General features: G+C 46.3%; 1 protein-coding gene across 2 annotated transcripts in view; it reads left to right on the top strand.

The window, feature by feature from the left end:
* PRKCH (protein kinase C eta) overlaps positions 1 to 25,235 on the top strand; it is a 286,597-nt gene that overhangs the window by 125,460 nt on the left and 135,902 nt on the right. For both annotated transcript variants that reach the window (XM_066276900.1, XM_066276899.1), the window contains exons 6-9: positions 1,201 to 1,330; positions 3,058 to 3,185; positions 6,123 to 6,266; positions 6,450 to 6,623. In XM_066276900.1, coding sequence (XP_066132997.1) covers positions 1,201 to 1,330; positions 3,058 to 3,185; positions 6,123 to 6,266; positions 6,450 to 6,623 — 576 coding nt within the window. The remainder of the gene's footprint in view (positions 1 to 1,200; positions 1,331 to 3,057; positions 3,186 to 6,122; positions 6,267 to 6,449; positions 6,624 to 25,235) is intronic.

Genomic DNA, 25,235 nt, shown 5'->3' with positions numbered 1-25,235 from the left:
TAAAAATATCCCTAAGTTTGGTATCAGATGACCAGGATTTGAATGCAGAATCATCCTCTACTAGCTAGCTTCTTTCTCAGCCTCTTTCTTAAAATAGAATAATGCTTCCCTCATGAAATTTTTGCGATGCTTAAACAAGATAGAGATGATGTGATGAGTATCCTGTTAACTGTAAATTGAGCATCCTAAATAAGGTGACTCTTGGTGTCCTCCAACCTCTCAAGACATTTCAGGGACAATGTTTATCTGTACATAAGTGCTTGGCCCTCACTCCTGCCCCTTGCGTCACACTGAGCTGGGGTAGGCATCATTCTAAATTCTGGAGGTAGAAAGCAGAAGAATTATTCTGACAGTTAGCTATGGATTTACAGATGCATTCACATGTCTAACTAAGGAACTTAGTGGTTCTTTGTTGTCCACAAGCAGGATTGCTGAAGAGTACACATGGAGTTTCATGTACTTTTTTTTTATGAGAAAGAGGTCATACACGAAAAATTACATGAAGAGTAATAATTGCCTCTTTCTTTGTCATGTATGGATGTGTTGCTGTAGCTTCAAATTGTGATATAGACTGCAGAGTATATCCTTCAGTCTAAATATTTGCTGGAAACAGTGTGATCACACTTGATCTTAGCCAAAAGGCCAGGAAGCACTTGTATGTGAGGTTAAACCTTTGCACGCAGAGGTCAGAATGCAAATGCCATATAAAGGGTGGAAGGGCTAAGATAGCTACTTGAATATCACTTGGGACTGAATTTCTTCTGTAGGTTCCGTGCCCTCTGAGTGCCAGCTTCTCATGCACATACACACCTTGTGACACAATTTCTGGAAGAACTTGTGGTGATAGCAAGTGTATGTAGACCATAATAGACCTGTTTAAATTATAAGGTTCTAGGAAATAGACATGAGTGTGAGAGCATCGGCAGGGAGAGAAAGAGCCTGAATAGAAAAGATGAAATGAAAATTTTCACTTCTGTTTATCTCTCTAAATGGTGAGCAGTCTAATCTGTGCCACACTTTTCTGTCTAGTCTTTCTCATTGGAAAATATGCTTCGTCTGCCCAAGTAATTAATCTTGGTTGAGCAGTAAAATAATATACCCAGCCCAGATGTCATAGTAACACTCTGTGTTTGGTGGGCTCCTGTTACAGTTTTTACAGAAGATGTTGATATGGCTCTTGTCCTTGTTTCTTTAATACAGATTGCCGAACAGCGGTTCGGAATCAACATCCCACACAAGTTCAGCATCCACAACTACAAAGTGCCAACGTTCTGCGATCACTGTGGCTCTCTGCTCTGGGGGATAATGCGACAAGGACTTCAGTGTAAAAGTGAGTTGCCGGGGTGCTGGATACCCACTTCTTCATGAGAACACAAGGGTGGTACAAGCTTTTAGCACTCTATAGGTTCAGAATCTGACCTAGAACTGATGGTTCTAGATACTTTGTAAATGAATGTGTTAGTAGTTCTGCACTTGTGTTGTCCCTTGTCAGGCGTGGAAAGAGAGCTACGTCGGATTCACCGGTTTCCTAACCATAGACTATTAAGTTGGTTGTTAAATTCAATGTTCTAGCTAGCTGGCTGTCATGCATTTAGTGCTGGGTGTAGACTCATCCTTGTGTGTAATTGAAAGATAATTGAAAGAGGGGGGGAAAATGGGATTCCGGTCAGAAATGGAAGAGAATAGGAAGTGAGGTGGCCAAAAGAACGGCTTGGATGGCAAGAACTGGCAGGAGAGGAGGCCTGATGACCTCACCAGAGATAAGCAGGAGCTGAGTTGTAGAAGTGGAAATCAAGCCGCCCTGCTCTTCTCCAGGGATGGGGGTGGGTGGAGTGAAGGACACTAAAGCCTCCCTCACTGTGCCCAGTGGGTTTGAAGCTCTCCTCTAGCAAAGGGTCTGGGCGTAAGGGCTGCCCCCTGGCCTGTCGGGAGTTGGGGAGGGCTTGGCCTCGAGTCCTGTCCCATTGAGTGTTGCTATAACAATCTGGCTGTGTGGGGGGCACTGTTGAAATACATGTGAATTTCATCCAGAAACCTAAGACACAGCCTGAGTCACCAGGGGAGGCAGGGTGGGCGTCTTGACAATGTTCTTTGTCTACCTGGACATATCAAACCTCCTTGTGTCAATGAAAAGGGACCAATCAGTTGTCTCTAAAAAGGGCAAACTCTTTTCTCTTTCTAGAACACCATTTAATAATTCTTTTCTCATATAATCAAAACACTCAGTTCAGTTCGAAACTTTGGTTTCGACACTGCTTGATCATGAGAGTAGCTAGCATTCCATCAGCAGGCCTTTGTGAAGAAACTGGATCAGAACTTTCTGCGGATTACACCTGGGGTTCTTCATTGTCCCAAGTCGGTTTTCTGTGCACACATGTCTAGCTTGCTTCACTCTCCTCTTCTAACTGCCATTTACTGTGACCTTTAAAACCCTCGCTCCCCCCCATGAAGAAGTCAGAGCCACTGCTGCAAGCTGTGAGAACCGCAGCCCCACAGGATGCTGTGCTCCGGGCTGGGGAGGCTCCCCACCGCAACAATACTCAGAAAGAAAGCGTCTTTGCTCAGAGGTTTTTCTTTCAGAAACCCCATTTCCATCCTGTCTGAGCAGCAATCTCCATGTGGCCCATGGGCTGCTACCTTTTATTGAGAGAGAGGAGGGAAAACATAAAGTCAATCGACATGACTCCTTGTTCTCCAATCGGCCGATCCGTCACTCTGATGAACATTTTCATCTCTCTGTTGAGTCATGCCGTTAAATTGGCAGTAACTGTTACACTTGATTTAGGGGAATGTCTTTCATCACGTCACAATGGGGAGAAAAATGGATTTGAAATTCATTATTCTTCAGGACACCATGCTTTCTGCTTCTGCACAAAACAGAAATAGATAAAAATGTCAGGGGTCGTTCTGAGTGCAAGTGTCATTTTACGAGAAGGTGGCATTGTTCAACCTGTACAATGGCGCTGTCACTGTCTTGCGGGTTATTAGAGTTCCCTTTCGCAGCCCCCCATTGCCTTGGCCCCTTTCTGAACACAGGTTCCCTTCTTTTCCCCGCAGTCTGTAAGATGAACGTGCATATCCGCTGTCAGGCCAACGTGGCCCCCAACTGCGGGGTGAATGCAGTGGAGCTGGCCAAGACCCTGGCCGGGATGGGTCTCCAACCCGGAAATATTTCTCCAACCTCGGTGAGACACCCTCCCCACACACACGTACTATAAATTTAAAGTTGTTTGTATGTGATAAGCTCGAATGAGCGCACGTGAAAGAGCCAAATTCCTAATCTCAGCAAACACAATAAACAGATTTATGGCATGTTTAAAGAGCATTTTGTTCTGTGAATCAGAGTCTATATACAGTCAGATAACAAGAAATAATGAGCATGCAGATATAGCAAGAAGCAGAAGCTGGGGAACCAGGGGTCTGGGTGCTCCACCCCCTCCGGGCACTTGGCTCCTCCTGCAGAGAGGGGGCGGGGCAGCCCTGTCACACACACACCCCCCCCCCCAGGGTTCCTGCTCTCGGGTGCAGCTTCCTCCTCTGTTCCTCTGTTAAGGGTTTGAACTTGAAGTGGTCTGAGGTTCTCCCCAGCCCTGGGATCTAGCAGTTCTATACTTATTGTTTATGAATTCTGAATTTATCTCTCAAGTTCAGCAACAGACAGGAGTTCCTTCCTCTCAGCTCCCTGGACTGGGTGGGGTTGTGTCAGTTGCCATGGATGTGTTTTGTCTTGCCACCTGCCTGAGTGACCACCACCTGCTGTTGTCCCTTAGAGCCTCGGCCACTTTCCAAGGCCACGACCTAGTGCTGCCTTCCTGGCCCGGGTTTACAGAGAGCTGCGAAGGAGCGGTGCTACAGCTGTGATTTCTGAAAGGTGGAGCTTGGTGGCTGGTTTAGGAGGATACTAGACTTAACTGTTACATGTGTCTGGGTCCTTAGGAAAACAGTTCAGTCGCTGTCAGGTCCTTGGTTATCCAGAACATGCCAGCTAACCATTTCCTTTTTCCTGATGGATACTTGGGAAACAGTGTATTTCTTGATATTTCAGGAAGGCCTTGGCAAAGTCCAGCAAAGTCTGTCTGTCTTGTGGACAGACAGACAAGATGCGAATACCATGAGGGGGGCTTCTTATGCACAGGATAGCTGTTCCTGAAGAATGTAGATTAAAGGTTTCAGCCCCAACCAGGACTTTGAAATACCATGGGAATAAGATAGACCTTTGGCACAACCTCTAGGGCTAGGCAGTGCCAATTGTCATATGTCACCAAGTATCTTTCATATTATGATATTTAATAATGGGAAAACCACAGTTGCCTGTGACTTGACAGTACGCCATTAAGATGAGACAAAATCTGAAGACTATCAAAAGAGAAGAATGGGTTAAAAAAAAAAAAAGGTGGAGAAACACTAGCTTAAAGCTTTCTGCCAGTCTGCTAGTGCCAACCCAACCAGGGGAAGTATTGAAGTGGAGGAAGTGAAATTCAAGCTGGTAAAATTTTTCTATCGTTGAAAGATTTGTGACCAGAGATCTGGAGGGAAAACTATTATAACAACCAGATTTTTAAAGCTATCCATTTTATATCTGCTATCACTGTTTAATTGGGTTGAGTAGATAAAATTCTTGTAGTTTCAGGCTGTAGCACCGTTGTTTATTGCAAACATTGTTTAGAAGTTACCCCAGATAAGCTTTTAAAAAAAATCTAAATAGGTCAAAAGGTCCAGGACGTTAGACTTTTGATCTGTGGTTTAGTGGTAACTTGTACTATAAGTGTCCCAAGGTGTACATCTGCAAGTCAGTTTGCCTTTAGGGAGCGCCCTCACTGTGACGGGGCTGGTTCCAGGCATGGGGCTGGAGAACCCACCGAGGAGGCCGTACTTCTGGTTCGGTGTGGGGGACCGGAACACTCATTGTGCTGGTGTCAGCGTTTCTAGAGGGCACGTTGATTATGTATCCAAAGTCTTCAGAGTTAACTCTTGGGCTTAAAGAATCCCATTTCCAGAAAATAAATCTGAGGAAAATAGATTGAGACAATCACGAAGATAAGGATGATAATGATGACAACACAGCTCATGTTTATTGAATGTGCCAGGCACCAATTAAGCGCTTTATATGCATTTATTCATTTACACCTCACAATAACTCCTGTAGCAGATGCTATAACATCTTCTTTGTTAGAAGAAGAAACTGAGGCACAGAGAGGATGGGCAGATAACGTCACCAAGGTCACAGGCTTAGGTTGTAGAGCTGTGATCTGAACCCAGACAGCCTACTTGTAAGCCTAGACTCTTAATCACCCTGCTCCGAAGGTTTGAATGCAAGTACATTTACTATGGCATCATTTATACTAGTGAAAAATGGGAGATAAACTATATTTCTAATAGCAAGAGAATTAGTGAATAAATTGTGATATATCCATGAAGTGGAATATTGAACAGCCCTTAAATTCATATTCTTGGAGTATATTTAAAGATATGGAAAATAAACATGGCAAAGTGTTAAATAAAAATGTGTTCACAAAACTATTTTATTATATTTAAGAAAATAAAGTGTGAGGACAGATGTGTGGCTATGTGTGTAATTGTTTTTATATGTATTTTTGTTTTTGAAGGGGACTGGTGACATTATAGGTATTTTATATTTTATCCCCCATACTTTTGTTCATTGTCCAAGTTTTTACATTAACTTTTATTTCTCTCATGTAATTTAAAATATTATATAAATAATGTTGTTTCATTCATTCAAGTCCTCGTATGAAGTCCTTGATCTTGGATCCTCTGAGCAAATATTGAAAACATCTCTTTTGTAGGAAGTGGACACTAGGTGGCGCTCTTGGAACCTGACTAAGGCGTTTGTTGTTTCTGTACACGCCCATTTGAGCATAAACTGAAACTCTGTGGCTTAGTTATATTTTTTAACGATTCTTTCCCAAATACAGTAAGCACAGATGAGAAGCTGATGTGGAAGTAGTTTGTAATGGCAAAATCTAATTACATGTCAAGCTGAATTGATGTTCTCCCATGTGTTATATTGAGTGTTGAGGTTGCAAGTCAGGTTTCTCCACCCGTAAGTGCTTCATGCTCACACTGTGAGTTCTGACTCTGTGCATTCCTTCTCTTCCTTACAGAAGCTTGTTTCCAGATCAACTCTAAGACGACAGGGAAAGGAGAGCACCAAAGAAGGAAATGGGGTTGGGGTTAATTCTTCCAGCCGATTTGGTATCAACAACTTTGAGTTCATCCGAGTGTTGGGGAAAGGGAGCTTTGGGAAGGTGAGTCTTGGCTTTCGCTCTCTGGGGTAAAGGAAGCAAGGTTCTGTGTGTGTTGTTTGGGTGTGTGTGTATGTATATACACTCACATTTCCCATCTGTCTTTCCCTTTCTGCCCTGTGCGTGCCCACACCCTAAGCACTGTGAATTCTCATGCTCATGCTCCCTCCTACCGCTTTGCCATAGGTGATGCTTGCAAGAATCAAAGAAACGGGAGACCTCTATGCTGTGAAGGTGCTGAAGAAAGACGTGATCCTGCAGGATGACGATGTGGAGTGCACAATGACAGAGAAGAGAATCCTGTCCTTGGCCCGCAACCACCCCTTTCTCACTCAGTTGTTCTGCTGCTTTCAGACCCCTGTGAGTATGACTTGTGTTCACTGCCTCCGTGGCCTCCTTTCCTAAAGAGTTGAGACAATAAGATGTTGGAGGTTTCATAAAGCAGAATATCAGTAACTTCGGGGGCATGAGCTCCCAGCATAGGGCCATATGAAGGTACCCACTGACTTGATTACCTGTAGGAGAAAGTTGAAACCAGTGAACCAACCACTTTCTTGCATGCTGTCCCGAAGAAGGATCACTTTGAGGAGTGTGTCCCGAGATGGTAAAGGTCTTTATAGTTGTCTTTTTGAACAGAGTGAAAGTTATAGATGTCTAAGAATAGAGTAAATGTCATGGGCTGCTTATCTTGGTGACTTTGACCTTGGCTGCGTTCCTAAAAGCTTGACAAGAGCTCAGACCAGGGTAGGTCGAGAGAGGGCACCTTGATCTGTTATGTCCCAAGTCATTGCTCCTGGCCTTAATCAGAGACCTTTGCCTTCATTCTGTGGACTGATCCTGGGATGTGAGTCTGTCTACCCTCTAATGGTGTGCAGTTAGGAGTGCTTTGGGGTGCAGTTAGCAAAATACCTAGCCAATAGTGGTTTGTACAATAAACAGAAAGGATGAGTTTAGTTCTTTAATGCAAACTTTATTCTGGAAGAGTCTGGTGGGGCAGTGATAGGGTTGGCTTAGTTGCTCAGTGACATTGCACATCTCTTCCTTTTGGGGTCTCAAGTGCCACAGTGCTAAACACCACATCTCATGTGACAGCATCTGGAGGAGGAACTATGGGGACAGAGCATACGGCTGCATGGGCCACTCTCCTTTTATCAGGGAGAGTCGACTTTTGAGTCACCTACTCACCCTTAGCTGCAAGGGAGGCTGGAAGAGCAAATATCTAGCCAGGATAATCTGATTTACCATGATGGACTCACACCAACCTTGACTCATCCCCTGGAGCAGGGCACTGTGCTGCCCAGTTAGCACTTGGCTTACTTTGTCAATGAATAAGAAAGATGGCTCCTGAGAAGCTACCAAAAGGGTCTGCCAAGGTGTTTCAGAACCTTCTTGTAGTCAAAGGCATTTGGTAGAGTGAATTTGGGACATGTCCCTTGTGTGTGCTGCCATCAGGGCAGTAGAAGTGTGGTGGGAGTTAGATAGGGACATCCCACCTGGTCCAGGGAGGGTGCAGTGCGATTTCAGGGAACCAGAAGGGTGAGTTAGAATGAGTTAGGCAAAAAGAGAATGAAGGCGGATATGCCACAGAGGGTAACAGCAAATGCACAGGAGTCACGGTGAGCGAGATCACAAGGGATGAAGGTAGGCAGTGGGCATGAAGTGCAGAGGTTGAGAGGGGCCTGGTGAGAACGGAAGCCGCAGAGGTGGCTAGGGCCAGGCCATGAGGGGCCTTGGGCTGTGTTAAGTAGCATGCATTCTAGTCCTAAGAGCAAATGGACAAAATTTAAGCAGAGATATGACATATCAGATTGCATTTTTCAACTATAAAGCTAATTTTTTGCAATAGGTAATATAAGCATCCTCTAGTGTCTATATCCTTTCTCTGAAAGAAGCAATTATTACAGATTTCATGTGTAGCCTTTCGAAGAATTTTTTTGCACATGAAAGCATACTGCTCACAAAAATTAGGGGATCGGGGCACGTGCAGATACCCAGTACTTTCAGCCTTTTGTATAGTGCATTTTCACCAGTGAAATCAAAGTTGGTTTTGCATCTCATTTACATAAATGACTGTCTTTGACTTGTTTGCTTTTCTGATGTTCTTGTTTAATAAAAAGAAAATCAAATGCTTTTTTTTATCATTTCATATTCATTTTTGAAATAATCCCCTAATTTTTGTGAGCAGTATATATGCATTCATAATTATTTTTTAAAAAACACACAAATGGTGGTGTATATTGCCCACCGTTTTATACCTATTTTTAATGAAAACGTAATAATATATCTTAGAGATTGTTTCATATTTGTATATATGTAGCTGCCTTTTTTTTGTAGCTGCCTCTTTTTTAATGGCTGCATTGTATTCTGTTTTGAGAACATGACACAATTTATTTAACTTGTTTCCTGTTGCTATGTTTAGCTTGTACCCAGTCTTTTATTTCAATTAATGTTGCATGGAGTCCCCTTATGCTTTTATCTTTACATATTGTGGTATTATTTCTATATAATACACTATGAGAAGTTGTATTGTTTGGTCAGAGTATATGCACTTAAAATTTCGACTGAGTCCACTTGGCCTTCCCCTTCATAGTGATTAGAGACAGCTAACATTTTACTACCTGTATGCTAGGCATTGTTCTAAATTCTTTGTGTGTATTATCCCGTCTAGCCCTTACAGTAATCCTATGAAGTAAGTTCTATTAGCATTTCTCCCATTTTACATATGAGGAAACTGAGGCCCAAAGAAATCTAGCTTCCAAGTAGCCGAGGTTTTGGTGCCAGTCTGACGACAGAGCCCAGGCTCTTACCACTTGCGTGTTGAACTTCTAAAGTCGCCTGCCCAAACCATGAGAAGACCGATTGCCCGCTCTCCTCACCGCCTGCTGTCCTTCATTTTGATGATGAGAGAGATTTAAACAGTGGTTTATTCAAAGTTCTAATGTGCATTTCTCCGACTGTGAGTGAGGCTGACCGTTCACAGCTATTGAAGTTCTTGTTGTAAGGGACACATGAGCAGCCTGGAGAAGGGGTGGGGCAGGGAAGCCTGGAAGCTGGAGCCGGAGGGGATGTACTAAGGGGGTACACGGTGTGCACTCCCAGGCTGTCCAAGCGCAGCTGAAGGAGCTGGGGCATCAGCCAGTAGCTTCTTAGGCCACATTCCCCCCCTGCACCACTTCCTTCCTCCTCACGGTCTGGCCTCCTTGAGGCCACACCGTCCTCGCCTCATGGTCTGTGGCTCCTCCAGACAGCCCTGGATTCCATGCTGACCCCGTTACCTGGCCCCTCGTTCTCTGTTCCCATGTCTGTGGTCCGTGGTTCCTGTGGGGTTCCAGTTCTGCGGTCCCTCACTGCTACCTAGTGTGTCCCCAAAATCCTAGTTCCTGTGCTCTGCACTTTGCCTGCTTAAAGTCCTTTTCTGTCCCCACCGCCCTCATCCGGCTGTGTTCTCAGAGACACAGGGCGTTACAGCTCCGGCCTGAAACCCCTTGTGAAGAACACCGTGTTTCCAGCTCGAGCCTTCTGCTCACACCATGACTCACACGACAGGGCAGCTATGGCTCAGGGCCTCTTCCCAGGGCCTGTGCCGAGGAATGGATGGTTTCCGGTGACATTAGGTTAGATGATCTTAATCTGTTGATGACTTGGAGTCAGACAGTGGACCGGCAGTTAGTGACCTTAGTCTGGTCACGTAGCAGCTGTTGTTTCAAGTTACTGCAGTGAACAGATAAAGAAGTATCTCATACCCAGCTCCAGGGCGTCCCTGTGAGTCCACAGGAGCCGTTACAGGGGTCACCAACAATTAGATTTCGTTATGGTAAAGTAGAACAAGAAATTAACTTGGAATAGACTAGGTGCCCAATGAAAGTAGTGTAGACAATGCAGAGTTTTCCAGGACAGTATAAATTACACAATATACCAAAATATTAGTGGCCACCTGGGATTTCCAGTGCTCATCAGGTTAAGCCTGCGTTAGCATTGGCGATCTTTTTCCTAGTGGCGGTTTCATGCCTGGCCACAAGATGGCAGTCGTTACTGCAAGGTGATTTTTATTTCTCCACCAGAGAAACTGACATTAAGATTTAGAATTTGTCTTTTGTAGTAGATGTCCCCAAAGCAAAGGATAAAGAGAATTTTCCACTGCCCTAAGTCTAGATGATAAAGTGGCAGAAACCATCTTAAAAGAATCAAGTGAGTTTTTCTCATGCCGAGACAGAGATACAGTTTTCATTTTGTGGTAGTTTATGACTTCTCTCATGTTCTCAAGGTATCCGACTCCATAATACGCATGACATTTGCTTGCTGTGCCTCTCCCCTCTGTCAGAAGTCCTCAGGGACTATCCACGTTTGCTGTTGAAAAACAAACAATAAAGAACAGAGCATGTTTGTTACTATGAGAAACACAGCAGGTAGATGATTACTTTTTATTTTATTTTTTAATTATGTATTTGTTTGTTTGTTTATTGTGCTTACATAGATTCTAGTGTCTCCCCGAATGCATAGCATCCCCCTCCCCTGTAATTCTCTCAACTTCTCCCTTGTCCCCCTCCCTAAAGCTCCCTCCCCCCTTCCCTTCAGGTTTAATTCCACTCCTCAGTTCACATTGTTCCTTGGGTTCCTCAAATGAGTGAGGTCATATGATATTTTTCTTTTTCTGCCTGGCTTATTTCACTTAACATAATACAGGGGTCCTCAAACTTTTTACACAGGGGGCCAGTTTACTGTCCCTCAGACTGTTGGAGGGCCGGACTATAAAAAAAAAGCTATGAACAAATCCCTATGCACACTGTACATATCTTATTTTAAAGTAAAAAAACAAAATGGGAACAAATACAATATTTAAAATAAAGAACAAGTAAATTTAAATCAACAAACTGACCAGTATTTCAATCGGAACTATGGGCCTGCTTTTGGCTAATGAGATGGTCAATATGCTTCTCTCACTGACCACCAATTGAAAGAAGTGCCCCTACTGGAAGTGTGGCAGGGTCTGGATAAATGGCCTTAGGGGGCCGCATGTGGCCCGCGGGCCATAGTTTGGGGACCCCTGACATAATATATAGTTTCCAGGTCCATCCATGTTGTTGCAAAAGTTCATTTTTCTTCTTTTTCATGGCCTCATAGTATTCCTTTGTATTTACGTACCACAGCTTTTTAATCCACTCGTCCACTGACTGACACTTGGGCTGTTTCCAGACCTTCGCTGTTGTGAACAATGCTGCCATAAACATGGGGGCGCATTTCTTTTTTTGAATCAGTGATATGGTGTTCTTGGGATATACTTTTTAGCTACTCAGTTTGGCTGGCCATGGCCTCTATCAGGAGATGCTAACCAGTGTATAATGCTGAGCTGTAATAGTCTTCCCAGAAGAATTTAGAAGTGTGGTGTTAGAGTCACTCCCCAGCTCTCTGCGAAGTATCACTTCATTGTGAAGCCACTGTGGAACCTGTGGAGTGAGCGCCTCTAAAGCCCAGAGGAAGGGAGAGAGTAACTGGCTGAGGGTCCCTTAGCCAGTGTTTTTCAACCAGTGTGCCGCGCCGTGAGACATGGTCAGGGGTGAGTATAAATACATTTCGAAACTATATTATTAACTATATGTATAATATGTACTGTGTTAGAGTGTCATTTTGTGTCATTTTGGTAGGTGGTGTGCCCCAGGATTTTGTAAATGTAAAAAATGTGCCACGGCTCAAAAAAGGTTGAAACTCACTGCCTTAGTCAGTGAGTGGTGGAGACAAGTTCAGCTCTGGGGCAGGCTGACTCTGGAGCCCTGGCTATTGACTCTGGAGCCCTGGCTGTATGCTCAGGCCCAGTGGTCACATGTTGTCTCTCATATCGCATGTGGGTAGTTGATTCAACATCTGCTTAAGCACCTCCTTCTGCCCTGGCCGCCCTCCAGCCGCGGGAGGGAAAGCAGCATTGCCCTTGGCAATGGAGGACCTGAGTTCTACCTCTTTTGTTTTCCTCTGTCTGAATGGCCTGAGCCTACCTTAAAGTCCCTTTGAACCTTAAAGCCCTTGTGGTTCAGATGCGAGCAGGGTTGCTGTGAGAACCAAAGGGGAGTATGGGGAGAGCCTCTGTGTACACGCAGCACTGTTCAAAAGTGAGGAGGCTTACTGGGGCGGCGACCGCCCCCTTCCCACACCAAACAAGAATGTCCTGGGGTGCCTGACCAATGGTGGCGCAGTGGATAAAGCGTCGACCTGGAATGCTGAGGTTGCCAGTTCAAAACCCTGGGATTACCTGGTCAAGGCACATATGGGAGTTGATGCTTCCTGCTCCTCCCCTCTTCTCTCTCTCTCTCTCTCTCTGTCTCTCTCTCTCTCTCTCCTCCTTCTCTCCTCTCTAAAATGAATAAATAAAGTCTTTAAAAAATAAATAAACTTAAGAATGTCCTGGGGCTCCCCCAGTGGCCAGCACAGACCCCTCAAGTTGGAAAGTATAATAAACACCCCCAAAGTAGAAATTTTGGAGCTCCTTTTGTTCTTGGGAAAAACAACAAATAAGCAAATTGTATATATTGTTTATTGAGTTCACTACATAAGATTGTAAGCCCATAAGTGATTGCCCCTGGGTTTTACATAGTAATACATGTCACTTGCAAGTGTAACATTAATTGGCATCCTTGTAAGTTTACGATAGCACTGTAAATCCTAACAGTTTGTGAGTAATTTGATCATCTGAATCAACTCATAAAAATGTTTATACTCTTAGATCTGTTGATTTTATTTCCGATAATCTAACTTCAGAAAACAACATAAGGAATATAAAGTAAGTGTTAAGCATAAAGAGTTTTAATTTTCAGTGCATTATTTATAACGGGAAAATACTGGGGGGGAAACTTCAGCATTCAGCAATAGAAGTTTACGTAAATAATACAGTACTCGAAGATTTTCAGTCAGTAAGACTTCATGGGATATTAAGCGGTTAAATAATTGTGTCAGCCCCTGTTATAAGCACTTAACATTATTGGCAGCATGCAGTTTTTACAGCAGCCTGATGAGACAGGTACAGTTATTGTCTTCACTCTGCGGAGCGAGCAAGTGAAGTACTGAGGAGTTGAGTCACTTGCTCAGAATTCAGTATAGTACATGGTGGAACTGGGAGGTCAGAGCCTAGCAAATAGCAGAATTTGTGGTGATTCCTGGCCTGTATCCATATCAGTGAACTGCCCAAAACACCTGGCCCCTCCTCCAAAAAAAGACTGGAAGGAAATTATGCCTGTAAACGACCCGAGACTATGTGAATAGTGAAATTATGGGTGATTGTCTTTCTTCTAGTTACCGATTTCGGCCATGTGGTTATATTTCTTTAACCATGGGGGTGAGACGAGGGGTGCAGGCCTGGAGAATGCTGCCTTCCCCTCCTTCACACTCCTTTCATCTTACTCAGTGTCAGCAGCTGGGCCCCTGGCCTTTATGGCCTGGGATGGGCCTGGGATCGGGTCCCCCTCTCCAGCTCCCGGGACTTCCTCCTGGTGCCCACAAGCAGAGAGCCTAGAGGGCAGAACAAAGGCTCAGCAGCAGCAGCAGGAAGGGGAGTGGCAGAGTCAACACTGGTCAGATGCTGCGGTCTTTGTTCAGAGACCCAGTTTATTGAAGCAGAGGTTTCCATTAGGAGAACATACAAGGCACTGTGCCTGCCCGAGAACTGCCCCTGCTCAGCAGGACCAGGGCCAAGTCGCAGCAGCGGGCAACAGCAGAGCCTGGCTCTTTGGGGAGTGCTCCTGTTTGCATGTGGGATGTGCCCCACGCAGGTGGGCCACAAAGTGCACGGACCCTCCCTTTACAGGGTCAGAGGCCCAGTGTGCTCACTTCCCACCTGTTCTTCTACCTGCTCATTCTTTCCTAAGGGCACCCGACTGCCCTGCCGACTGACGGGTCTCCGCAGGGGTGTCAGCTTGAAAGGGTCATCCGCAACGTGGGTGGCCTGGAGTTCCTGGCAGGGGCATTGCTTTACATAAAAAGCCACTCCCTCAGGTGACGCTCAACAAAGCAGAGGTCTTACTTCTGGAAGTTAGGCGGTCCCGGAATCCTGTGAACTAAATGCTGTTGGTTTACATGGCTTGTGCAAAATTTCACTCTCCTAAACTCGTATTTTAAATGTTATAAAAACATTCTTTTCTCTGTATTATTTTCTCTATTGTTGCTTTATTAAATCATAGCGCTGGAGCGTGTGTGCGTGTGTGCGTGTGTGTGTGTGCGTGCGTGTGTGCGTGCGTGTGTGCGCGTGTGTGTGCGCGCGTGTGTGTGCGTGCGTGTGCGTGCGTGTGTGTGCGCGTGTGTGCGTGCGTGTGTGCGTGCGCGTGTGTGCATGCGCGTGCGTGCGTGTGCGCGTGCGTGTGTGTGCGTGCGCGTGCGTGCGTGCGTGTGTGTGTGTGTAAGATAGAGAGGCAGACAGGCAGCACAGATGCAAACTGGTCCTGTGGCCCCCGAGTGAACCTTCCCAGAAAGCATGTCATCAGACGGGGACTGCCCTGCAGCCTTTATTACGGCAGCTCCAGGCTCTAATTCCGACCTGTCTTTAGGATGGTCACCTGCCTTGGGTTCCCTCGGCCAGTCCTCCACAGATAAGCACCTCCACCTAAATCCTATGTTCTTCTGTCTGGGACCTTCTGGCAGAAATCCCTCCAGAAAGTGACCCTCAGGCTGGTGCCATGCACGCGGGGGATGGGCAGCTGCCCGCAGCCCTGCGCAGCCCTGTCGAGCCCTGACCCAGCTTCGGCCCCTCCAGCCCTTCCTCCCCTTCCCAAAGCTCAGCTGGCCTCTGGCAGTGGCAGCCAGGCCTGTTGTCTGCCGAGCTGCTGCCAGCGTCTGGCCCAGGGGACGCGCAGGCACACTGACTCCTGGAGCAGCATTACACATCATGCTCTGACTCATGGTGACATCCTGGGTACGGGGATGAGGCCCTGTGATGGTGAGTTAGGTGAGGAGAGGGGCAGTGCCCCCCCAAAAGTTTCCCACCGCAGGAAGGGGAGGGTTCTGAAGAGACCCCGGTCAGTGCCTTGGGAGAGCTGGTTGATTCTTAGGGCCTCATGGGCTTGAGCTTTGCAGACAGATGGGTGAAAAACAACATAGCAACAGCTGCTCTTCTCTGAGATCCTGGCATGTGCTGTGGATGCTTATACCCATTACCAGTGGCTGTAGAAATGCATCTTTTGGCATTCCACAGATGCCTCTTGAATAAAACATTTAATACCCAAAACAACCCAGGAGGTATAGATACTATTCTCCTCATTTTAAAGATCTGGAAACTAATGTCCAGAGGAGTTAAATAACTTGCCCTGGTCACCCAGCAAGCAAGAGTCAGACCATGGCTCCTTCACCAGGTTGTCCAGCGTCATACCCTTTGCCGTGTCCATCACACCGCAAATAGAAACGTGCTCTCCAGGGACTGTGTGCAGCTAAGAAGAGTGATGGAGGCAGGAATGGAGGCAGTTTTTCACTATATATATATATATATATAGTTTTGTGGCCTTTTATGAAATACCTAAGGGATCTTTTCTCTTATATGTTTAAAACTAGGTTTCCTCTTCTCCCTGAGCAGTGACCGCCACAAATATGATTTGGTCCGCTTATGGGTCATTTGTTACAGCTTGCCTTTGGCTCCGATCGAAATAGAAAATGAGCCAGAACATGGTGTTTCCCAGTTGGGCATGTTCCCAGCTATTAATAGTGTTCCATCTGGGGACGAAGCGCACACAGGCCATCTCCAGTCTCTGGGTTTCAAGGGAGGTTTTCTGGGACCTCTGCCTTGTCCTCTCGGGCTTGCAGGCTTCCCAGCTCGGTGTGGGTGAAGAGGGCCGTGAAAATGAGTCAGGAACAAGAGAGACCGAGGTCGCGCTGTTCCTTTGGCTCTCCCTGTTTGGGTAGGACTGCCAGGACACTCAGGGTGACAAAGGGGTTTGACAACGTTGGCATGTCTTTTCAGTTTGAGGTTATTCAGTTGTAACTGGCCTTGATGTCACCTCAGCACAGTCACTGTCGGTGACCTAGAGGTCGCATAGACCCACCACCCGTGTTTGGGTAGATGGTTCATGGATTGCGTGTCATCTCTGGTGACGTACCCGAGACCTGCCAGGGTCAGACGTGGCCCCGTGTTTCCCCGGGACGGATGAAGCGCTGTGGTGGGGAGTCTAGGTGTTGGTTTCCCCTGACCGTGATGGTGAAACAGCCAAACCACAGACACCCCGGCCTCCGCCGGGCCCTGTGTGGGAGCACTGGGCTGGAAGCGCTGGGACTGGCTCTTGAAATAAAAATGCAACAGGTTTTTTTTTTTTTTGCCAAATAGTTTAGCGAAAGCCCATCATTCCAGGATCACACTGATTGAGTGCTGGATAAAAGAAACAGTTCTTGCAACCCTCAGCCTGGTTGGGAAGAGAAGATACGCTTAGAACTGTGGTGTGCAGTAGACAGCACGGAGTAAATAAAGAGTAGCTGTAAGATTAACACACCAACAAGCACCTGGGCTTTCAGCAGCATCCTGGGGTGGCTAGAGGGGTTTCCCTAGGGAGTGGGCTGCTCCTGCCCTGACTGACAGGGACCCTTGGGCCTATAGCTACCTGTAAACAGCTGCAGTGGGTGCTCCCCACCCCACCCAGGAAACAGAATCATGTCACATAAAAACCTGACTGCTCTGGTGGAAACCACAGACAATAATACATTCTAGTGTCGAAATACTTGCGTTTTCCATAATTGCTTCATTCCTGGTAGAAGCCCAGCTGTGTCCCTCTCTTCCGGGCCACAGAGCTTTCCAGGGTCTCTCAGGCTGTCAGTAGAGACTTAACCCACTTGGGAGAATAGAGAATCACTCCCTGACAGTTGAAGACCAAAGCTGTTCTTTCCTTCTGCAAATGTGCTCTGAGTACCTTCACAAGGTGGGGCTCTGCTCCAGGCTCTGAGGCCTCAGCAATGAATGAAAGAGCAGAGACCCGGGCCCTCATGGAGCTGCTGCTCTGGGCATTCATGGGCCTGCACCAGGCGTCCGTCCTGTAGCTGGTCCCCACAGGAGCCGGGGTGGGGGGTGGGGGGATGGATTGCTATTCAGGGCAGGTTCAGAGCAGCAGTCTGCTTCGAAGGGGCGTGTCTTGAAGCTAGATTTGCATATGAAGTGTACTTTTTTCCCCATGGGGTACAGTGAATTGGGAACCTGAAGGGGGTTATCAGGAGCAGGCTCCAATTGTGGGCACTGCCCCTACTTGGTGCTGGGTTCCCTGGCACTGCTCATCTCAGGAGACCCAAAGTAGAAGTAATGGGAAGGGCAGCCGTCCATCCTGCTTCCCTCGCTCACCGTTGCTCTCTGTCTAGCCTTTCTGGTCCCTTGGGTCGACTGGTCCCTTCACTGACAGCCCACCGGAGACTGCAGGGACACTGTGCCCCCCAACCCTGATATTATCAAGCCTGACTCTGTTCTGCCTGCCTTTTGTTGTCAGCTAATACTTCGCAGACCCTCCCCGCTCAGCTGGGGGGCTTTGGCATGCCCTGTCTTCCTTTCAGGACCACCCAGGGAGCCCCCACTTCCTCTCCGTGTCCGACCTTCAGTATATTCCTAGAGGAAGGAGCGCGGTATTCCCGCTCACACGGGCACTTCTCGGGGACGGCGATGATGTATTGCTCAGGTATTCCGAAGGCTGTCTTGGAACTCTTCCCAGGGTCTCTCAATTCCATCCTTATGGCGTGGGGTATATGATATTTTAAACATTAAAATAATGTCACATATGATTCTCAACAAAAACAAAAGAGGAAAGCTCTTTGAGCAAGACTCCTCCCCTTCCCCAAGACCTGTTTTCCTCTTTCTGTGCAGTGGACCCTGTCTGCCTCCATGTTCTTCTTCTGCCCCCTGACCCCTCCCTCCTAGGGAGCACGGAGCCTCATCTCCTTGTGACGTGGGGACTAGCCTGTGTCTACAACAAGCCTGGACCTTCTCAGCCAGGGGTGAGAGGTAGTTCAAGTGAAACAGACACAACACAGTAGGGAACACATAAAGGGGGAGCTGACATAGAGACTAGCTAAGGTTCTCTTCTGGGAGTCCACAGAAATGAGGCCTGTTCATTAACTCGACGCGTCCCCCTTACCTGGGCTTCAGGACAGATCTGAAGGAGGAAGTTCCCTTCTACCTGGCTCAGAATTTTATTCTCACCACCATATCCACAACAATAAGTCTCATAGTTTTTTGGGAGGGTTTTTGGGGTATTTTTCCAAAGTGAGAAGCGGAGGAAGTAGACGGACAGACTCTTGCATGCACCCAACCCGGGATCCACCCGGCATGCCCACCAGAGGGCGATGCTTGGCCCATCTGGGGCGTTGCTCTGTTGCAACCGGAGCCATTCTAGCGCCTGAGGTAGAGGCCGTGGAGCCATCCTCAGCACCCGGGCCAACTCTGTTCCAGTGGAGCCTTGGCTGCGGGAGGGAAAGAGAGAGACAGAGAGGAAGGAGAGGGGAAGGGTGGAGAAGCAGATGGGCGCTTCTCCTGTGTGCCCTGGCCGGGACTTGAACCCAGGACTTCCACATGCTGGGCCAACACTCTAACGCTGAGCCAACTGGCCAGGGCTGGTATCATAGTTTTAATAATCAAATGGCTAATGAATTTTCAACATTTCCAGAAAAAAAAAATTCACTCATTTGTGTAATGTAGTGTCATTTGCCCACTGCTAACATTTGGGGTGGATGACCCTTTGCCATGGGCCCTCTTGTGTACAGTGGGATTAGAAGCATCCCTGGCTTCTACTCACTCCAGGCCAGTAGCACCTCCCTTGTTGTGATAACTAAAAATGTTCCCAGGCATTGTCAAATGTCCCCGGAGGGGAAGTGTCTCCCTGGCTGAAGAGCACTGCCTTCCATGAATGTCATGGGGTCTGTCCTAGACAAGAGAAGTCAAGTGGACTAGAGGATCACTTTACTTTTCAAGGGCCAAAAAGCCAAGTGTGTCAAATCTTCCTTATGAAATGTAAGCATTATCTCCCCACACACACACAGCCGTGACTTTGTAGACAGACAAAATTCTTGTCTGGGGGCCCCAAGCCGTGATTGGTGGCTGCACCGTGGGGCTTGCAGGGAGTGGGGAGCCAGTGGAAGTGCAGGGCTCTGTGGAATGTGGGGTGGGACTTTGCCCGCCCCGGGGAGCCTGCTGTGATGAGGCAGGATGAGCAGAACCTGGGGCGTGGAGCGAGCAAAAGCTGGTTACCTTTAAAAGCAAGCAGTTGAAATACTGCAGTTTCTCTGGTTTTGGCATTTAATATTTACACTTCCACTTTATCAGCAAGGGGTTGAATCAGTTGAATTTTATGAAAATCATCACTTGCACCCTTAATTTACATGGGTGCCTCTCAGTGATACAGTCAGAGCTTGAGGAAACATTTTTCACAGAGTGAAGGCAAATGTGTTGATAGCAATATAAATGTGCTCTGGGGAAAGCAAAGTTGTTACTTTCGTTTCTCACACATGGAAATATCATTTCATCCTAAAGATCCAGATACCTTGAATGCTCTTTCTCGAAGTTGAGTGGTCTCTAAGTATTGAAAGTAGACCCTAACCCAGGGGTCCCCAAACTTTTTACACAGGGGCCGGTTCACTGTCCCTCAGACCATTGGAGGGCCGCCACATACAGTGCTCCTCTCACTGACCACCAGTGAAAGAGGTGCCCCTTCCTGAAGTGCAGTGGGGGCCAGATAAATGGTTTCAGGGGGCTGTGTGCGGCCCACGGGCCGTAGTTTGGGGATGCCTGTTAACCACTAGAGACAGTGGCTCTTTCTATACTGAATGGTAATATTGTATCTATCTTGCCTTTTTAAGTCAACTCAGTAAATGTTTACGGAGCACACATTATGTGCCAGGGACGGAAGAAACAAGCAAGAACAAAACATGGACCCATCCTCAAGCTGCTTTCAGCCAGGGATCATCCCAGACACAGATACCTGTGACCCTGTGTGATAGAAGAAAGTCATAACTTGGTCCTTGGGGAAGTTGGAAGAACCCCCTTAGGAAGGGCTATCTGAGATGGGGTTTGAGCATGAACAGGAGCCTTATAGTCACAGGGTGGGCAGGAAGGGGACTGACCTCCCAGACAGAGGTAACATTCATGCCAAAGAACAGAGAATTAAAAGGTATGATGTGCCCAGGGACCCCAGTAATGATGCAGCAGGAATGTAGGAGAGGAAATGGGGGAGGTGAGGAAGAAGCAGAACCATCACGGTTCAAACATCCTTTGCTAAGGAGCTTACCTAACTCAGTAATGGAGGTGAAAGGACCTGGAAATCGGGGAGCAGCATCTGATCTGCATTTGAGGGGGCACTCTCTGGTGGCATCTGCAGAAGGAGGAGGCCGGGGGCCCGGACCTGGTAAGGATGCCGAACCAGTGATCTGTCGGACATGCCTATTCCAAGGCAGTGGTCATGGGAGTGAAGGCAAGGGGACAGGAAGGAGGTCACATCGATAGGACTTGCTAGGAGAAGAGAGTGAGAGTAGAGGTCAGAGTTCTGGCCAGTTGGAAGCCTGGGGGAATGGAATCTGATGAATTCACTTGGCAAGAAATCCAGTGGTAAGATGTTTCTTGCTCAGAAACATGGTTCAGATGGAAGATTAGATTTTGTTGTTATCAGTGTCCTCTTGATATAGTAGAAACGATCATCTAAAATAGCTCACTAGGTTTGTTAACAGATGGAGAACAGAGGAGAGCTTAAAGGGAATTCTAAGTGTGAGTGGAGAAGGGAAAAAGCTCCGAATGAAGAGTCAAAAAGAAATTTTAACAGGAGGAGGAATCAAGTGCCCAGATGCGGTCAGGTCACCAAAAGACACCGAGTGTCCGCTGAATGTGGGCTGAGGTTTTTAGTGTCTCCATCTTAGTCTGTGCTCTCATCCTCGGGGTTTAAAGGGCCCATCTGAACTCCACTTAACCAACTGAAGCTTATCCCCAAAGTTAACACAATGTCCTCTCTTCTGGCCAAACCTTTTAGTCTCTTTCTGATTATGTTTCCCCTCATCTTACTAGACTCTGCTTCTTTTACTTTGGTCTCCTTACCTTTGTGGTAAAGTCTGCATCTTTCTTCCTCAGTGGACAATGGAGATCAGTTATTTCACTCACAGTGCCAAAGGGTTTGGGAAGAAATTATGGGGAAGTCATCTGCTTGAACACATCTCATTCCCCAGCCAGGAAGGAGCACGTGGAGTGCCCATTCTGAACAGAGACTTCAGCGAGCACCACACACCGTGGGCACAGGAAGGAACAGATTCTTGGCTAGTGGCTTTCCAGGCATCGTCTTGAGGCAGATGTGGAATCTTTTTGGCTGGATTCACTACTTCTCTAACTGGGCAAAACTTTTCATCTGACACACTCAGAATCTTTCCCCTTGAGGCAAAACATCGAATTCATCCACAGATCAGAGAAAGAGATGAGATCTGGGCTTCTTTGAGAGGTTGCAAAATTTAGGAACTGCTGTCATGGAAAAGAAAATTATCTAAATAAATAAAATGGCATTTTTATTCTTTATTCTCTAGCCCCCTGCAAACTAAATCCATAAATATTGTCCATAGACCTGCTGTTTGGTGCTTAGACCGAAATCTTATAAAGATAATTTCTTTATAAAATAATGATTCAAAGGAATCCTATTGTACATACTTTTAAGTAACTAAACCTTTTTAAAACAGTAAATAATCAACCAACATTATCTTCATCGTGACCCTAAATTCAGAGTTTAGATTTGTAAATGCAATTTGGTATTAAAATACCAGATTGAGTCTGTAATAATCTGCTCTGAGATGCCTGTTATTTCAGGCTGATAAAATTATCTTTAGTAACTAGACTATGAGTGCCATGTGCTCTTATATCCATTGCTTAATTAGAAGTGTAGCTAATTGTAGGACTGCAAGAACTGGCATTGGGAATAGTATGCAACTGTTAAAAATATATAGTTTTGATGGCTGGGCACATCAGGAAATATGTATTATAAGTAAAAAAGAAAGGATATATTTTTCATTTCTCTTTTTTTTCTTTAAACATGCTATAGAGTGTTAAGTATAAGTAGCCTATAAGGGGAAAATAAATTCTAGTTAAATCATTTTGTGAAGATCTTATTCGCCCTGCAGCCGCCAGTTATTTGGACGCTAAAAGCCATACATATTTTTGCTTCTTCTTGCCTTGGGACTTCTGTCTCAGAGTGTGAAGATTAGAGTCGATTTTATTTTCATTGAATTTCTTTTTCTCCAATTTTTCATGTGTTTACTTTAGAATTTTGTTTGAACTGTAAACATATTCAATATAATTACTTTTATAAACAGAGGAAAACCAAAGTTTGATCAATGAAGGGAAGTGCAGGGGCATCAGGCAGACCCACTTCTCCTCCTGCGCTCTTTCATAAACTGTCTTCACTGCGGGCAAGGAGCTTCCCTGTTTACACTTCAGTCACACGAAGCGTGTGGACAGCGCTAATTTGGGCAGTTTGGGCCAGCTTTCCTAACATTCTGGCTTAAATTGAATCAGGTAATGAAAATTGCCTCCTGGCGTGTTAGTACCCAAAGGGTTTGTTAACCCTTCCCAGGGTCCAGACACTGTGCTTGGTGGCATCTGGGCTCTGCCTTCAAAGGTTTCGGGTCCTCCATAGAAAATAAGACCAAGTATACAGAGCCGTTGTGTGGCCCAGCACAGTGAGACCGGGCAAGGCGTGTGTGGACCAGGGGCTTCGAAGGCGCTCTGCCAAGAAGGAAGGACTTGTGCTCGACTTGGCCGTATACCTGATCGTATGTTTACTGCTGCTTTCTGCTTTAAGAACATCCTGGCTCTGATGCTTCACAGGGTATTGAACTGCAAGTTAGATTGCGTCATTGTTTCCCCTGGTCTGGTATATATGCCCGTGAACCCCGTCAGGTTTCATTAAAGGAGATGGCCACAGTGTGTCCAGTTTACAAGGAAAACATGTGGTCTTTGCAAAGAGCTGTGTGTTCCTCCGGGTTTGAAATGCAGGTTCCTAAGGGCTTATTATGCTGGAGACATATTTCTCCTTCCCAAAGACTAGTCTCTGAGCTTAGACAGGATGTGTCATGCCCATGCGTGTGACGGGGGTGGGGGGTGTGTGTGCGGATGGTTGAATTAACTTCTGCTGTCTTCTGGGCTGTGCAAAATAAGTCAAAAAGTAAAAGGAAGCCATTAGATTCTCTCTCCTTGTTTCTTCCGTAAAGCCTTTGTAATCGTTCTTAATGTGGTTAAATTCAGGTTGTTTCTAGCTGAGCCATGGTGCAATCAGGTTTCCTCACGCCGGTGCTTTTCCACTGTGACCTCTTTGACGTCAGTAACTGTTTCCTGTTGATTTGAACTCCCTGTTCACCCTGCAGCTGACTTGGTCAGAGAGAAATCATAATGTGAGGGACACTTATAAGAAATTCAGTACAATGCTATTACAGGAGGTATTTTTTTCTTTGTCTACAGAGGTCAACAGTGCTCTGCAGCTTTTGATACAGGGTTGATTCATTTAGAAATAATTCCAGAACATTTCTTAGACCCTGGGTAAATAAGTCTAGCTGTGGCTCCCAGCTTGACATTGCTTTAAAAGTGGTCCTTAACTTGTCATTAACTTTCAATGTTGTGTCTAGTCTTTGAATTATTTCCAAAAGGTAATCTGTATCTTCTCTGTAATACATCTTTAAATGAGATTTATATCTGTAGGTTGTAGAGACTATGGATTCTTGCTGTAAACAGAAAAATCTTTCTCGTTCTGTTGGTAAAAATAAATCAACTTTATAGACGAGAATAGCAAACTACAAAAAGTCACACTGTAATGTGCATTTGCTATATAATAAGAGTGATGAAGTATGATTTTAAACTCCTAAGATAAACAATATGAATTATCATCTGGTCTCAGAAAAGTAGAGAACTTCCTGGAACTGAAACTTTGGTTAACGCGTTTCGGTTATCAGATCCAGTTTTGTAACCCCTTGCTTGGTTATCACTTCCCAGAAAGAAACGTCCTTATTACACGTCAAGGTCATGACCATGTGGCATCAGGAACTGCCCCATTCGCCCAGCTGTCCCCCTGACTTTTTGAACCCTGCAGATTCCTGTTTCATGGTGACTCAGTGGGGCTGCCACAGCCGGTTGCTGTCATTTTATTCTTTTTTACTTGCCAGTCGGAGGGCCCCGTGAGCGAGGCACCCTCTCCACCTCCATGGCTGGCAGTCACAGCAGGGTTCTCTGAGGCTCTTCCCAAGGGCCCGGGACTCCCAGAGCAGACAGCCACGGTGGCTTGCAGAGGTGTGGGGGCAGAAGGGATGAGGAGGGTAATGATAATCATTGCTAACTTTTATTCAGCACTGCCTGTGTGTGTGCCAGGCACTGTTGGAAACTCTTAGCTGGAGTCACTTCATTCTCACACGCTTGTCAGTCCAGTCGTCTTGTTATCTCCGTCTTGCAGATGAGAGTTTTGAGAGAGAGAAAATAAGCACAGCACAGCGGGACCTGCTGTGGCATCTCAGGCCCTGGCTCCGGAGCCCTGGCCCTCACCGCTGGGCTGGGCTGTCTCAGGGCAGCACCAGGACTTGGCGCTGCACACAAGGTCTCCTAGAGTCAGCGTTAACCCCTTTGTGGGATGTAGAAATAACAGGAGCTTCTATTTGTTGAGATTCCTTTCTGGGCCTCATGCTGTGTGAGGCATTTTGCTCTGATTTAATCCTCCCCCATCCCTGTTAGGTGTTATTACCTTGGGTTGATTACTGAGGAACCCTCCTGCCCCTTAAACATTGGTATGTGTTTCATTTAAAATTCTCCTGCTAGCAAGTAACAGAAAACAACTTAACCAGGGTCCTGCCATACAGGGAGAAGTGACAATAGGCAATAGGACTCAAAGATGGAGGAGAGGCCCCGCGGAACCCCAGGGAGAGATTGGTCGGATCTCTCCAGGGCTGTGGAAGAGAAGGATGTGGGGAGCCCAGTTTTCCTTCTGGCTCCCTAAAACTCCCTGATCCCTTGTCTCCACCTCCTCGCTTTCTCCT

Source organism: Saccopteryx bilineata, chromosome 4, assembly GCF_036850765.1.
Source record: "Saccopteryx bilineata isolate mSacBil1 chromosome 4, mSacBil1_pri_phased_curated, whole genome shotgun sequence".
Taxonomy (NCBI): Eukaryota; Metazoa; Chordata; class Mammalia; order Chiroptera; family Emballonuridae; genus Saccopteryx; species Saccopteryx bilineata.
Note: the sequence above shows the minus strand (reverse complement) of the source record. Positions and strands in the feature narration are given on the sequence as shown.